Source organism: Sinocyclocheilus anshuiensis, unplaced genomic scaffold (assembly GCF_001515605.1).
Source record: "Sinocyclocheilus anshuiensis isolate Anshui unplaced genomic scaffold, SAMN03320099.WGS_v1.1 scaffold399, whole genome shotgun sequence".
Taxonomy (NCBI): domain Eukaryota; kingdom Metazoa; phylum Chordata; class Actinopteri; order Cypriniformes; family Cyprinidae; genus Sinocyclocheilus; species Sinocyclocheilus anshuiensis.
This window is the reverse complement of record NW_015552570.1, coordinates 260,601-278,120: the sequence shown is the minus strand read 5'-3', so window position 1 is coordinate 278,120 and position 17,520 is coordinate 260,601. Positions and strand designations below refer to the sequence as shown.

At 36.6% G+C, this 17,520-nt stretch overlaps 2 protein-coding genes across 6 annotated transcripts in view; one reads left to right on the top strand and one right to left on the bottom strand.

Annotated features, from left to right (window-relative positions):
- The window catches only part of adora2b (adenosine A2b receptor), a 10,351-nt gene extending 7,195 nt beyond the window's left edge, over positions 1-3,156 (top strand). Inside the window, exon 3 of the mRNA XM_016455756.1 lies at positions 1,740-3,156. Coding sequence (XP_016311242.1) covers positions 1,740-2,469 — 730 coding nt within the window. The 3' untranslated portion in view covers positions 2,470-3,156. The remainder of the gene's footprint in view (positions 1-1,739) is intronic.
- Positions 3,157-9,056: 5,900 nt separating this feature from the next.
- The window catches only part of zswim7 (zinc finger, SWIM-type containing 7), a 27,192-nt gene continuing 18,728 nt past the window's right edge, over positions 9,057-17,520 (bottom strand). For all 5 annotated transcript variants that reach the window (XM_016455751.1, XM_016455753.1, XM_016455755.1 and 2 more), the window contains 2 exons: positions 11,493-11,597; positions 9,057-9,378 (listed from right to left, as the gene is read on the bottom strand). In XM_016455751.1, coding sequence (XP_016311237.1) covers positions 9,262-9,378; positions 11,493-11,597 — 222 coding nt within the window. In that variant the 3' untranslated portion in view covers positions 9,057-9,261. The remainder of the gene's footprint in view (positions 9,379-11,492; positions 11,598-17,520) is intronic.

Here is a 17,520-nt window from a genome sequence, read left to right as displayed (position 1 = left end):
GGGGGGGTGGGCGGTTACCTGTTTTATCTCAGTTTTAAATCAGTAGTCCAGTTGCTTAGAAAAGCTGCACTTTTTTGGAGTATTAACTTAGTAAGCCTAAATCAGTGTAATTTTTGTATTATTTATACAGTATTATATAGTTTTTTATTCATATTATGGATTAGCTTTTTATTTTCAGTTTTATAATTTTTGTACTTCTACCTAAATTTATTTCACTTGGTTGCCAAGTAAAAAGGTCTAATTTAGAAGTTTTTCATATAATATTTATATTTTATTTCAATTACCAAAAATTATATATATATATATATATATATATATATTTTTTTTTTTGTGCTACAAAAAAAAACAATATATAGTTTGACTTAAGAACACTGCCCTAAGTGTATGGAATATTAACAGTGATGCTTGTGTAAAGTAATGTAGTTGGTTATCCGTGGACCAACATGATGTTATCACTTTCCCAGCCCCCTCCATCCCTCCCTGCATCCGTCACTGCGGCAGCACCTCTGATGGCTGTGGCAGCCCAGGTCTCTCTGAGAAAGGTTGTGGTGGGTGTGATGAATAATGCACCTCATGTATTAGTCACTTCAGTCCATCAGTAGAAGCAGAATCAGAGCTGTCTGAGGAAGAGTCTCCAAGTGAAAGCTTGAGCCATCAGTCACTTCTTCCCCTTCTCTAACTAATACAAGTACAGTCACCTCAAGAAGTAGCTGAACACTTACATGTTCATGAGAGGTATTACATTATATACAGAATATAAAGCTAATGGCTTGTGTAAAGAAATGTTGCAATTTTTTTGCAATGACTTTTAACTAGTTGGTGTTGGAACAATGCATCTGTTGTTTTATATGGAAGCCCTGCCTCAGAGTACATGATTTAGAAAAAATGTGAAATAAAGAAATACGTATATATTTTTTCACTCTGAGGCTGAAAGTCTTAAGCTTTTGCTATTTTATGAAATATATATATATATATATATATATATAAAATGTGAGATCCAAAACTCTAGGAGCAAACTGAAAATTATGATTAAAAATGCAAATTAAACCTGGAAATAAATTACATTTTAGAATTTTGATCAATTTAAATCAAATAAATGTACGGAAGTTTGTTTTCGCCACAGGATAAAAATTATTAATAATAATAATAATAAAGGTAATATCACATATATTCTGAGAAATCTGTAAAACGAAGTCAAAATTGATAGATTAAGAATTGTAAGATATAAACTCAACTTTTTTCTCCCTCACAATTCCAAGTTTACATCTTCCAATTATGTTTTTTGTTTCCGTCATGAAATAAAAAAAATTACTTTTCATCTCACAATTCGGACTTCTCAAAATTGCGAGTTTATATCTTGCAATTCAGAATTGTGATACATAAACAGAATTATAAGGGGACAAAAAAAGTCAGTATTCCGATATGAAAAGTTGCAATTACCTTTTTTTATTTAGTTATTTTTTATCCCATGGCAGAAATAAGCATATGTGGCTTAATATGAAGAAATAACAGTCTGCCATATTTCTAGGTCACTAATAAAAAAAAAAGTAAATTTGTGACATTGATCATGTGGCTCGTTGTACAGACTAATGCAAGGAAATGCAAAATAGAAGCATTTTTGCTAGTGATCTCAGACTTTTGGACCCTATAGTGAACTCAACCATCACTAGACATACCTTCAGCCAGATTCAAATTTACAAAGTTAATAATCATTGTTCTATGTCCCCTCCTCTGTACAGGTATAAAGAGCTTGTCACAGGGAAAAGGGCAAGAGAGATCATTGCTATTTTATGGATCTTATCCTTCATCATTGGACTCATCCCATTCGTGGGCTGGAACCGTAAAGACTTGGCCTGTTCCAGAAACGAAAGCAGCTTTACACAGACTAGCAATAGCAGTGACGCCGCTGAGATGGAAACGAGCTTCTTGCAAAGCTGCTGCCTCGAGTGCTTCTTCGAGAAAGTGGTGGACATGAGCTACATGGTGTACTTCAATTTCTTCGGTTGCGTGCTGCCACCTCTGCTCATCATGCTGGGCATTTACGTCAAGATCTTCACGGTGGCACGGAAACAGCTGCGTCAGATCGAGCTCAAATGCAGCGTAAGTAACGGTGAGAATCAGCACCACGGCCTGCTGCAGCGGGAGATTCGTGCCGCCAAATCGCTCTCCATCATTGTGGGCCTGTTCGCTCTCTGCTGGCTGCCCGTGCACATCCTGAACTGCCTCACTCTCTTCTACAGCCAGCTGAAAAAGCCCGGCTTCATCATGAACATCGCCATCATCCTCTCGCACGCCAACTCTGCCGTCAATCCCATCATCTACGCCTACCGTATCCGGGAGTTCAGAGTCACTTTTAGGAAGATTCTGAAACGCCATTTCTTTTGTCGACGGGACGAGTTGTATCGCAGCTCCAATGGGAGCAGCTGTCACAGAGACCAGATTACAATGACTATTGACCCTCTGCTTTAGACATCTTCGTCAAAATATGAGAGAAATGTTTACAGGCCAAAGAACTGCAAACGGCATGATTGTGTATTGTGATGGTGTCTAGCATGGCCCACAATTCATGAAGACATTGTGGACACGTTTTCAGAATTTAACATTGAACTGTGAAAAACAAAAAAGCCTCTGTCACTACAAATCTGTGGAAAAATGTATAGATTGCATTTCCAAGCAGACTTTTGCAGCAGCTATAGGTCAAGCCTTAGCGCAAGGATTTGAAAGCTACGAGTGGTTGCTGGGCCTTTTGGAAGTGCGGAACGATGAACTGAACCACATATGAGAAACCTACATGAAGATCCTGCAGAACAATAAAATAATCATTTTGGGCAGCTTTAGTCTGTAGAACAGCCCAGAGGAACCATCTGGATTCATAAGGCACATCGGAACACACAGAAACCATTTCTGAATGCTTGAATATATTAGGACCTGTTGTTGTTTTTTACAGTTGAGATGGTTGGTTTAGACTGCTCAGGAACACACACGAGGTAAAAGCAAATTTAAGAACCCATAATAGAAAGGAAATCATAAAACGATTTTCTGTACAGCCAGTTATGAAAAATTACCCCAATTTTCATTACTTAAAATGCACTGCTGCTGGTCAATTCACAACTCAGTTAACCCAACAAGTTCATATCTGAAACCAATATGACTTCAAAAGATACACTGGGTACACAGTGACCCCAATATTATTTGGAAATGTATTGCATTACATAACAAAAAGTGTCGTAATACTCTGTTTGGATTTTTATGTCATATCGTTTTATAGTTTATAACTAATAAACATAGCTATGTTTCTTTAAAATAAATGCCACTTTGATGTTTTGTTATCTAATGCAATTACATTTAGATATTTTTAAATGTTGCTGAAGTGTACAAATACTTTTTGGGTCAGCATGTTACTAAATGACCATTACACATTTCTAATAAGTTACCAGAAAATAGTGCAGAAGATTTTATATCATGTTTCTTTCTTTAAACCTTTTCAAAAAGTAGAATAAAAAACCTTATTAAATTGATTAAAACATTAAATTTAGAAGCTGTTTATTCGATTATTTGCAAGTCAAATTAGATTTAAATCCCAGGTTTTCACTGAGGTCTCGGATGTTTGGAGCTCTCTGTAATATCAGTGTCCTTAGATTTCTGATGTCTGTCTGCTAATGCGTCACAGCTCTTAGGAATCAGTTTGTTATTGAATGTCTGACTGACAAACTACCCAGACTGAAATAACAGCAGTTGACCTGCAGCAGACTCCTCTGTCTCCTCTGGAGAGAGATTTACAGTGTCACCACCGGAGCTGGATAACGCTCTGTAGTGCCAATAATACCACGCTATTCTATTAATCACCAACCACCTTTACAGTATAACTACAGATCAGGAGAGAGGTCTGCTGTTCATTCATCAGTGGCTCATCTAGACCACATTTTGAAGAATAACATACGATTATAAAATGATTAAAAGCTCAGAGCTGTGACTCACTGATTAGAGTGCATGCTCCTCAGACATTGAGCCTTGGAGATGTAGGTTTTAGTCTGGACTGAATCTTAATCTCGTCACTAGTTTTTCTCTCCATTATATGCTTGTCCAGTTCAAAAGGAAAAATAAAGCTATATTTAGTGTATCATCTGAAGAGATCCTGATCTTTCATGAACACTGAGTGTATTTACATCTTACACTCATTTTTTATGTCAGGTTATATTATATAATCTGACCAAGTTTTGGTCATGTCAGTGCCTTACACTGTTCTTTAAAGCAACATCAAACATTTTTTGCACTTTTTTCGATTTGTTTCTATATATATATATATATATATATAAACAACAACAAATTTTATTGATGTTTGGATGGTTTATTTGAATATTTACTGTCTTTTTGTTCATATCTGATTGTTTTGGCATCAATTGTTATGTTCTATAATAAGCTGATTTTTGATAGTCATGACTGTTTTAGATGTAAAAACTCACTAGGTATATTTACATGCACTGATTTTTGTAAATGGGAATGAATGCAATCCGATTTAAGATTCTGAAAGCGCTATTTATATAAAACCTAAAAGCTGCAATATGATTGACATTTGTTTACATGTGCATTACATGTACTCCACACAAAACATCAGCGCATGCACAGCGATCAGTGTTCTGTTCAGAACCGAAGACACCAGTGATACTTTGTTTTAGCAGTTTGTAAGACAAGAAACATAAGCATATTCATAAGATGTAAACTGCATGTAAACATACACATCATGACACTGCGCCGCAGTGATTTTCCTTTTGATTTTAGATCTACACCACTCTATTCAGTTGGATGGAAATTTCATTTGGATCGAGCTCATTCAGATCAACTGAGGCGTTTACATGAACACTTTTCAGTCTGACTGAGCCATTATAAACAGATTATTTGGGTGCATGTAAATGTATCTATTGGTTTATTTGCTATCTGCAGCATTGTAAAAATAAGGACACATAGTGATGATGGTCTAACATGATCATAAGTTAATAAGCCCACATTTAGAAGTTATTTTGAAATCAAGGGAATGTACAATTATGTTTTTTGTTTTTGGGGAGTGAATTGCAACTGTGTCCAGGTGAAATGCGAAAAAGCAGCAAGCAGTAAATCTAGGATCACCATATATGCTCTTTTTCCGGGACATGTCTTGGCTGGGATTTCTAAATTGCCTAAAATATCCAGGTTTTGACTTTGTTTTCTTATTGACATGCTCTCTACAGTCCTCACATACATTATATGCATACGTATTTGCAGTGCTTTGACTGTTTTTTGTTTTTTTGTAGATCCCTCCTTCACACACGCCATCATTGGTTGATTATGTACAATGCCTGCACGCTATTGGTCATTACTTTCAGCAAGTATAAAGCCAAAACCTGGATATTTTAGGCAATTCAGAAACTCCGGCCAGGGCACATCTGGAAAAAAGAGTCACCCTAAGTAAAACTGTGATGATTGGCAGATATTTTGTCAACTGATTTCTATTTCTGAAAGTTGATTGGTCCAAAATCCCACATACTATAGCTGTATATCAAAGGGATAGTTCATGCAAAAATGAAAACTGTCATCATTTACTTAAACCTATTTAATTACATTTACCTAAATTTGTTACAAACCTGTACGAAATTTTTTTGTCCATGTTGGTAACCAAAAAGGTGACTGTAGCCATTGACTTCTATAGTATTGTTTTCCATACTATGCAAGACCGTGGCTACCGTCAACTTTTGGTTACCAAAATTCTTCTAAATATCTTGTTTTGTGTTCAACCAAAGAAGAAAGAATCTTACAGGTTTGAAACAACTTGAGGGTGAGATGACACACATTTCATTTTTAGGTGAGCTACTCCTTTAACAATCATCAATCACGACTGTGATTGTCACATTCTTTATTTGCTTTCGGTATGAACAGAAAAATGACTTATTACTGGAAACAGTTGTTTAGGACAGTGTGTGGATTTCATCAGCTCTGGTTTCTGACAGATGCACTGATGTGTTTGCCCCTGACAATGACATGCCTTCCCCAACTGCAGCTGTGCCAACAGTTTCTATTTATTGAGGGGAAGAAAGACATTCTTTATCAGTATTTTTGTGTTTTGTAGTCTCTAAATGATGTAAATGTACAACTATTTGTTACACTTTGTAAGGGCTAAACTACAGGAGTGTGCCACACATCTTGGACATTCCAATGGAGACGAATCTGTACTGCACTGCAACTGTGTTTTATTCCATGAAGTACTGTCTGGTGAAAGCAGTAAAACTAAAGGCCTTTTTTTAACCAGTCAAGTGTACCTGAATTTTATTCCTGCCTTTGGAGCAAACAGAAAAGTGTCAGTGCTTTTAAATGTGGATGTTTATGTGTGTATTTGTCACTAATCTACATACACTGTGATGTTCTCTTGTACGTGTTAAAAAAAAAAATAGTTTTGCGACAAAAACCTTTAGCATCAAAATGGAGTCTTGTTATTTAACATGAATAAATCTCTATGTATGTTGAATTATTTTATTAATAAAAGCTGTTTATATATCTTTTGTGCCTTCTTTCAGTTTTAGCTCAGCTCAGCTGTCGTTTATTCAGTGTAAAGTGTGTCTGGATGTGTGTGTGTTGTGAGAAACTGCATGTGCAGCCTTTGTTCAAAATAAAAAAAGAAAAAAAAAAACTTTTCTAAGAGCCAAAGCCACAAAGTCCAAGAATCTAGCCTAGCTGATATATTGTGTTCATTCATTTGGCGGTTACCATATTCCAGTTCCCTAAATGATAAACACTAATAATCTCATTATTAAATACCACATTCTCACACCTTTAAACACACTGAAAAAAACCCACAAGAAACTGATACTTAGGTCCATATTTGACCCAAAGTTGGGTTGAAACAACCCAGCATTTTTTAGAGTGTACATTTTGAAAGTAGTAGTTCTGCTAGCCATCAATGTGCAGAATCATATACACTATGAAATGTTTGTCTGTATGTAATGTATACAGGCAGGAAATGGAACCAGCGTCATTGTCAAGCACTAGTCAGGTTGTAGACTCGATGCACGAAGCAATGTAGGTTTCTATTTTCCATTGCCATGGTGGAAGTGAAATCTAATAGGACGACAGATGAGGTGTGTATAGGCACTCAGCAACTGACATATCAGCATAGGATGAGTGACACGGCAAGATACATCATTACATGTACATACATCTCACATGATATATTTATGTATCTACTGCTTTGTGTTCTTTCTCGTTTAATTTTTAATATTTCATATAAGCAATACCTCTTCCTTTAACTTTTCAATAAATAAAGATCCCTTGTAAATATTGTTACACAAATATATATAGAGTCCTCATTAGGATGTTAAGGTCGGGAAAAGGATAAGGATGCAAAATAGTAATAGTAAATAATACATAAACACAAAATAAGTGATTTGAATCATATGATGATAAACATTTAACATCTCATACAGTATTGTTGCTACATAACGTGTAAGTGAAAAACTAAAGATAAAATAAAATAACAGAAAGAAATCATTTAAAGAGGTCCTATTATGCTCTTTTACAAAGTCTTGATTTTGTTTCGTGGGTGTACTAGAACAGGCTCTCATACTAGGTTGTTCAAAAAACACATTATTTTCACATATTTTACATTATTACAACACCTCTCTCCTCAGTCTGGCATGAACGGCTCGAATAGTTCCTGTATCAAATGAAAGCCCGCCTTCTGAAATACGAAATGTGCTGTGATTGGCTAGCTACCCGGATGATTGTAACCACTCTAAGTTAGTCTGCCTTGGGAAAGCTAGCGAGTCTCCGACATAGTGATAACATTCGTCGCCTTCTCTAGTGCAGCTCAAGCAGGTCTCGTCCCATTCGTCTGTATTTGTGATATCACAAATCCCGGAAAATATGCGTTGTAGTCCAAACGAGTCGTTCCTTGTAGTTTTTGAAAAGTGATTTCCGTTCAATAAAATATCCCCTTTTGAAGTGGACTTTGAGCTTTGTAACTTTGCAGATCTTTTTTATGCTCAAACAGCAACATTACAGACTAACTAAAGTTGAAAAAGTGAAAAAACATAATAGGACCCCTTTAAAAAAATTATAAATGTGCAAAAGAAATGTGCAATTTATGTGCAAAAACAAAATGTCATGTTTTGCACATGTTCTGCTTGCCAGTATAGAAATAATTACTCATTAGGAGTGGTTATATGTAGAAATACTTTCTGGACTTATCTATCCACACACAAACACACACACACGTATATATCAGCTGTGTTTTATTCACGATAAAGCACGGCTATGACTGCTTCAGCCAGTGTGCAACACCCTTAGCAACCACCTTTAGCAACATAAACACTCAATAATATAGTGCAGGGGTTCTCAACTCTGGCCCATGTGTATGTGTGTGAGAAAATATCATATACGTTGTAAAAAAACAAACAACTGTTTTTATTTGAGTTCCATAAGATGAGGCATGTTACTGTTGCTGTCAGGAACTATTTTTTAGCGGAAGGACAGCATTTAACATAAAAAAAAAAATACTTCAAAATAGTAATATATCAATACATACATTTTTGGTTTTAATATATTTTTTTTTTTTATTGTGCGGTTACCATTTTATAAAAGCAATAAGGTAGGAGAGGCCGTGCTGTGTTGTGAATCACGGCTGAAGGGAGTTGTTAGGCACGACGTGAAGCGAAGCAGCACAGCACAGCACAGCACGGTCTCTCGTACCTCATTGCTTACATAAAAACAACAGTCCTCTTTTAGTATGTAATGTAGTTGTCATTAAATATAAAGTTCATTTTTCTTTTTAGAATGCATGATTAAAATCTAGCTACCTGAATGTTTAATAAATAGTTCACAACTATTTTATGAACGCAAAACCCAAAAGCACAGTATTTAAACCATGTGGTTTGATTGTTTGTTGATGAGATTCAGTCTAGAGTACCGAACCTTCAAACAAACGGAAACTCCAAAAATAAACGCCATCACGCTCAGTGAACAGATGTACATTCTCTGGCAACTGATAAAATAGTTTGCAAGAATATATACAAACATACACAAACATCATATTGAGGGTCATAGCTTTGCTTGTTTATTTACTTTCAAAGCAATTTTTAACATTCTACGACAGATCATCCCTCATTTAAAAAAAAAAAATAATCATTTAAGTGCAACAACAACTTCGAAAAGACGAGTCCATTCTAATCCATAATGACTCTAAATATCTGAATGGGGGTTCTTATCAGAGTCTCACTCTACTCCAGGATCAGTTATTTATGTGCTGGCCTCAGTTTGCCCTGAGAGAATATGGGTCATCTGCTGATCTGAGACCTGCTCCTGCTGGCACAAACCCATGGCCTGACTCAGACAGGCAGCCAGGAGGTGCTTACACTAGAGAACACAGATACGCAAAACAGCTCAATAAAATGATGCTTAAGCATGCTAAAAACAGCTTTGATTTGACTGAAATAAACATTATATAACAGCTATTCTCACACCAGTTTGGGGTTATATATATATATATATATATATATATATATATATATATAGAGAGAGAGAGATACAGTATAGACTCAGGGTCAGATATGTTTCACACTACTATTTATTGTGTAATGATAAAACTGCTCAATGCAGCCATCTGTTTTCAATTTATGGTGACTGCACACATGAAAAATGCATCAGCGGGATGCACATTCACTATGGCTAGACATTCATCACGTAACGGAAATATAAACAGGATTACAATGAAGGAGAATATTAGTGTCGCCCAACACGAGAAGACTGACAATGAAACCGCCTATGAAGAACAGACTGCATTTGCTTTATTATTCACATTCTCCATTAATTGTTGGTCTACTACAGGCTTGAGTGCACCCCAGACCCTCGATACAGAGACCACCAACCCAACAACTCGTGTCTGATGAGAATCTCACGTCATGTTCTGAGAGCAGGGCAGCTTAATCACATTTGAGACATTTTCTGGCGCATCAAGCAAACACTAATGCATTACACAGAGGACTATAAATAAACAAGGAAACCATTCCTCTCAGATCACATGGGCATAAAACGCATTTATATTTTGTTGCAGTTCGATAATAAAGTGAGGTCATGCTATCAGAGTGAAGCAGTGCATTTTGGGGTTGTCTCTGGATTTTCTTTCTCAGACTTAAGGACTAATTTTAGTCTCATTCGCTCCCCTGGGCTCAAAACCAGGCTGATGCACATGCAACTATGCGGCAACAGATACTGTTGAAACGGGGCCACACCGTCAATGGAGACCAGAAAACAAATAAAATCGCTAGAAATAACCACAGCAACAGGCAGATGAAGAAGAGAGCAAAGGAAGATATTTAAAACAAAAGCAGGCAAAAAAAAAAAAGTGGTGTTGCTGCAACAAAAACGGTTTTCAATAAGTAGTTAGTCAATTTTGCACATCAAATAATGTGGTCAACTAATTGGTAATATTGTCAACTATTCAGCATCAATTTGTGTAAACGTTATTGCTTATGGTTTGATGTCAGCCATACAAGCAAGCAACCGAGAAATGCAGAAAATAAGACAAAAATGCAGACTATATATAGACACGGACACACAAACAGGGGGTAAAAAGTTTGGAATAATTAAGATTTTTGTAATGTTTTTTGCAAGAAGTTTGTTGTGTTAATAAATAGGCTGTATTTATTTGATCAAAAATACAGTAAACACAAATATTTTTGAAATATTACTATTTAAAATACTTATACTTAATAAAACATTTAAAATGTTTTCTAAAAGAGTGAAAAATTTAAGGGGGTCTGAATACTTTCCGTACCCACTGTGTGTGTATATATATATATATATTAAAATATCATTTATTCCTGTGATGATAAAGCAGAATTGTTAGCTGCCATTACTCCAGTCCTCAGTGACACATCATTATTCAGAAACCATATGCTGAACTGGTGCTCGAGAAACATTTCTTATTATCAACGTTGAAAACAGCTGAAGCATCCTGTTCAGCAGGTTAACTCTTTCATATGTTTCTGCAAAGTAATACTTTTTTTCAGGATCCTTTGATGAATAGAAAGTTAAAAAGAAAAGCATTTATTTAAAACAAAATCCAACTAAATTTAATGCATACTTGCTTAATAAAAGTATTAGTTTCTTTTTTCTTTTTAAAAATCTTACTTTCTGCCAACATTTTAAAATTTGGTAGATTCCACAAAACTATAAAGCAGAACAACAAAATTGTTTTCAAAATTGATATCAATAAAAAACGGAATAGTTATGTTAAACTGTACTAATATTTAACAATATTACTGTATCAAATAAATGCAGCTTTGGTGAGCATGAGAGACTTCTTTCAAAAACATTCAAAATCTTAATTATTCCAAACCTTCGACCCACAGTGTGTAAACGCATATTGACAGAAATAATTCTACAAACAACGAAACAGGATGAGGGTCTCGGGGTTTGTGAGTGCAGCTGTGCGAGTGTGTATGAACAGAAAGAGGAAGTGACCTCACCATCAGACTCTCGTTTCTCCGGAGCACAGAGAAGGAGAAGGCAGGGCATGGGCAGTAGTGGCAGGACGTGAAGCACATGTACAGATGCCCTGATCCACCTAACACCTGATGGAGAGAGAAAAGCCACACTGAAATGTGAGACGAGTGTTGTGCCATCACTGCTGCAGCTCTAGAAGATTTCAGCTTCCATTTTACAGTGTCAAACAGTGCAGGCTAAATACAGGTCGATCGCTCAAGTCAAACTCAAACACTTAACAATCAAGACATCATCAAACCAATGCTCTTAATAAATGCTCTTATTTGTAATTTACACATGTGTACCCAGATTTTAGATTTAGATCTAAATTATTTAGGAAAGTGTAATATAAAGAAAAGTGTATGTTTTGTGTTGTAGCTGATCACCAGTTCACATTTTGAGTTCACCCAAAAATGGAAATTCTGTCATCATTTACTCACCCTCATGTCTTTTTCAACCTAAATGACTTTTTATCTGAACACAAAACAGGATTATTTTGAGAAATGCCTCATTTTTTTCCCTCCTCACAATAGAAGTCAATGGACTCCAGTATTGTTGGGTTATCAAAAATCTTCAAATATTGTGTTCAGCAGAAGGAAGAAAGTCATACAGGTTTGGAACGACATGAGGGTGAGTAAAGTACACATATTTCATGTTGTCTCTCAGTTACAAAATATATCATTATTAGTAGAATAGAATAGAACTAATAGAATTAGAACTAATCGGAGTAAGAAAGTCAGGCTTGACATTTCAATAAACCATTTAAACTCATGCAAAACCGCACTCAAAAGGGTTTTTAACTGCCTCGAAAGGACTGCAGTGCCGATTCCCTTCAGGGGTTTGTCATTGAAGTAAGAAAAAAATCTAATAAAAAAGGGTAATAAGAACTAACAACATTTAATAAGAAGCAGAGACACTTTGCAGAGCAGCTTCAATTCTTTTTTGAAATGCTGTCATGGTATGCATTAGGATATGCCTTCATTCTTCAAGAGGAAAAGCCTCCAGTTGTTTGAGGTATGAAGAAGGTGGAAATCTCATTTGCATTCAGCGCTCTGGAACGTCCCAGAGAGACTCAATGATGTGTAGATCTGATGACTGGCAAGGTCATGGAGTCTGTTAGATTTGTTTAGCAGTCTATATGGGAGCATTACCATGCTGGAATATGGGAACATCATGTGGGGAATGTGTTTCTGTAAAATAGCTTCATATTTCTTGGTTGTTAAACAATCATACATCTCAATAATCAAGTACAAAAACACCATGACAGCAGCCCATCCTATGGTTGCACAATTAATCGAAATAAAACCAAAAACGTGGCTCAGTGCAATTATTGAATCGCAAAGGCTGTAATTGAATTAAATACATGGGCTGTGTGTTTCAGAATGAAGCGTGGCACTGTGTTTTTACACATGAATAGTTCATTATCAGCCAGTGTTTACAGCATCTTAGAGCAGCTCTGTTCCACACAAACTCCATCTCAGCATCTGCTGTGAGTTTGGGTTTCTTTAACGTCATATGTGACCCTGGAGCACAAAACCAGTCTTAAGTCGCTTGCAAGCACTGTCACCGTTAGCATGCAAGCACTGTCACCGTTAGTTTTACTTTTCTTTTTGTATTCATTTTTGAAAAACGTATCTTTGCTGTTTACCTAGCTATGGAGGCTCTCTTTTATTTATTTATTTATTTGATCCCTCAGTGTTTGCTAAACGTTCTGTAATTTATTAGAATGCAGCATGTGGTGTGTGCCATGCCTCATCTTATTCGTGTTTGTTAATAAACATTTTGTAAACCGTTAGTTTTACTTTTCTTTTTGTTTTCATTTTTGAAAAACTTATCTTTGCTGTTTACCTTAAGCTATGGAGGCTCTCTTTTATTTATTTATTTCTATTTTTGATTCCTCAGTGTTTGCTAAACGTTCTGTAATTTATTAGTCAGTATATAATACAGCATGTGGTGTGTGCCATGCCTCATCTTATTCGTGTTTGTTAATAAACATTTTGTAAGCTAATTTCTCATTGTATTTCTTACTGATTTATTGTTGTTGTGCTTTTTGATTAAGAATAACAATGAATCCATCTTTTGTTTTAGTCTTAAAAAAATGAAAGGTGTGTAGATGTATGTAAGCAAAACAGTGACAACAAGATCGCGAATTCGAAAGTGAAAGCATCCGATGCACGCGGCTTAACACAGCAAAAGAGAAACTCCCATTCACAAAATTAAAATCACAAATAATACTACTGATGATAAAGAATGGGTTGAATGTTAACAACTTTCGTTTCCATATAACTATAAACTATGATAAAAGTTCATCAGCATGCATTGAATAATCCCATGTTGTGCGCAAAAAAAAAAAAAAATATATATATATATATATATTGCGACCAAATCATGTGCTCCTGCGACCAGCTGAGAAAGTTAGTTGCAAAAGAGCGACCAGTGGGAAGAATGAGTCTGGAGCCCTGATATGCATTATACAGAGGCAAGAGGAAAAGAAAAAATACCATCGAATGACAGCAAGTTTCCCTCAGACATACATTCATATAAACTCCTACCCCTAACTGAATCGCGATTTGTTTAGCATCTCAACCGATTTGAATCGTCACATATTTAAATCGATTTTCAACCGGCTCGCGGTTAATCGTTACATCCCTATAACGCAGGCAAATAATTTTTCCAGTTTAATGGCGTTAAAAATATTTAACTCAGTTAACACAGGGGCGGAGCTAGGGTTGGCCACCCCACTCACATATGCTGCTTCTGTCTCTTTTTTCTTGACAAGAATTGCGTTTATTTAGACGCAGAACATCTTTATGACCACATCAAACAGGAGACTTTTCAGATACGCACTCCACTTTGCCTCAGCACCAGGTGTCAGTCAAACAAGTGCGGAAAAGCTTCAGGGGACGAGGAGCTTCAGTAGAACAACATTGAACTGCAGTCAGATGAGATGTTGTCAGGCCATGTCAGTAAAAACAAATTTTCCTGTTCTGTCAGCCGTTATACTGTAGCCTGTATCATTTCATATAAAGCGCAAATGAAACTACAAGCATGCGTGTCAGAGCTGCGTCACATTCAGCAGCAGCAGCTCTTAAAGTAATAGCAGCCAAATAACCTAATAACCAGCTAGCTGTGATGTCTGTTAATCAAAGAACAAAAGAAAAAAAAGAGAAAATCAATAACCTTTAGCTTTAAAGGGGTCATCAGATGCAAAATTCACTTTTACATGGTAAATGAACATAAATGTGTGTTGGCAGTGTGTACACATCCACCCTATAATGACAAAAATCCACCCAGTGCTTTTTTGATCACTTTCTCAGATCAGGCTGTTCTGAGATTCTTGGCAGAGTGACGTAGTTCTGCACAGGCCCCTCCCATGACTATTGACTGACGCGGCCGTTTTATAATGTAGGCCCACCCTGAGTGAGCTGGAAACAGTCCGCCATTGTTTCGATGCCAGACCGGGGTAGACAAGATTGTCTCCTCAGCGACTGAGGTGTTTTGTTGTTGGATGTAATAATGAACATAGCAGTCGTCATTTACTCCCAACATCTGAGCCGCTGAAGACGCAGTGGATTACATTTGTTTTTGAAGGGAAAGCGCCCCCGATCTACCTAAATGCTTCTATGTTTGCACTCATGCATAACTATTAGAAAAGGTGAAAACATGTACTGATGCTCAAGAAGGCCACACAATGAATTAAGAGACGGGGGGTGTAAACTTTTTTAATTGGATGATCAGGGTAAATTGTACTTATTTTGTCTTCTGGGAAACATGTAAGTATTTATGTAGCTTCTGAAGTCCAATACTAAATGAAAAAATATGAACGTTAAACAAAATGAGAAGAATTTACACATCATCATCCTGTTCAAAAGTTTACACCCCCGGCTCTTAATACATTGTGTTGCCTTCTTGAGCATCAGTAAATGTTTTCACTTTTTGAAATAGCTGTGTATGAGTCCCTCAGTTGTCCTCAGTGTGAAAATGTGGATCTCAAAATCATAGTCACTTTTGGAAAGGGTTCAAATATGCGGAAGATGCTGGAAAACCAAAGAATGTGCAGGAGCTGGAGGATTTTTCTGAAGAACAGCAGGCGATTGAACTGCTAAGGACCAACAAGAGACTCACAACTATCACAAAATATAAAAACAGTCGTGGATCATCCAGGAAATTCAAGGGTTTGAAACTTTTTGAATCTTACAACTGCTGCATTTCCACAAACTGGTTCTATTAAATACCTTCAACTTTCCATAAGCTTCTTTCTTGCTCTCCATGTGTGTTAGCTGAAGTCTCGGTACTGAATATAACTCATGAAGGCATTATCTTGATGAATAAATCTCAGCGTTGCGGAAAACTCATCAGACCACACACTCCATTATCAAGCAAACATTGATAAATCCACTGCAGTGAAGCTGCTCCTCTGCCCTGTGAAGAGAAAAGGCCTCACTTTGTCAAAGACTGACACCTCATTGTGGGTGAGTCACACGGAGGATAATTAGAAACATGGAGCCAAAGGAGTGAAAGCAGTGCAAAGGCCAGAGCCGTCGCAGCGGGAGAGAGCAGGACTGATGCTGAAAAAAACTCAACACTCACAGGCTAATACAGCACACCGCTTCATTTCACATGCTCACATATTCATATTCATAATCCAGCCTGCACAACATACATTACACTTGTCTTGGCTTTGAGAGAAAGATTCTGACAGACCATCAACCGACAGCCAGCAAAACGTCAAAACGTCTGGTAACATTCGTTTTATGGCTAGTGGTGCTGGAAATTCAGCCAGGTCAGATTAGAGATGTAGCCTCTTAAGATTCATTTAGACACAGCATGACATTACAATGGCATCAGCATAAAGCAAACTAGAGGCTTCTGCAGCCAACAGTGTTTACAGCATTATATAACACACTGTGAAGTGCAGTTGAGAAATCAAGCAGTATAAGAGCATTCACTGGTTGTTACCAAATGCAACTTGTTATATTCTGTACTGTTCAGAGATGGATAACTGGAAAAGGGCTTCGTGACTGACAAGATCAGCTCCTTGATGATCTGTGCGTTTGAAATGTCTTGACCTAGTGACCCTGTACAGCATCACAGAGCTCACCAGAATCACTCTCCATCTTCAAAAAGAGCCAGGGTGTTCTTTACATCTCTGTACGAACTTTTCTGGAACTTTATATTGCACAATTCCTCGCTAAGATGAACTGCTTTTGTTGTGGTATTCCTCATTTGTAAGTTGCTTTGCATAAAAGTGAATGATTTTGTTGTAGATACAAAATGACCAACAATGTGAAAATCGGATACATCTTAAAGGGACAGTTCACCCAAAAATTAAAAATCAATGATTTACTCATCCTCATGTCCTTCCAAACCCATCAGACTCTGATTTTGATATTTGAAACACAAATAACCTGTGTAACCTGAGAGGTTTGTGTTCCTCCACTGAATCAAAAGTTTGCACTAATTTATATTAATTGAGCGGTTTAATCAGTCTTTTGAAGAGATACAAATGATTTAGGCTATATGATTAACAGATTTCATTAAGCTTTTATTCACATATAAACACACATACACAGAGTGCATCACATATGTGACATAAGGGCCCTTTTTGTTTTATAAATAAGCTTTCCATTAATGTATGGTTTGTTATGATAGGACAATATTTGGCTATTTGAAAATCTGGAATCTGAGGATGCAAAAAAGGATGTCTAGCTTTTGAGGATCTTTTGGTCTACTTCACTTTGTCAGGCAGGTCCTATTTAAGAGATTTCGTGATTGCGAACAGGTGTGGCAGTAATCAGGCCTGGGTGTGGCTAAAGAAATTGAACTCGGGTGTGATAAAAAACATTAAAGTGTGACAAGATAGATGAGTGGACCAAAATTCCTCCACAGCGCTGTAACAGAGTCATTGCAAGTTATCGCAAACGCTTGATTGCAGTTGTTGCTGCTAAGGGTGGCCCAACCAGTTATTAGGTTTAGGGGGCAAACACTTTTTCACACAGGGCCATGTAGTTT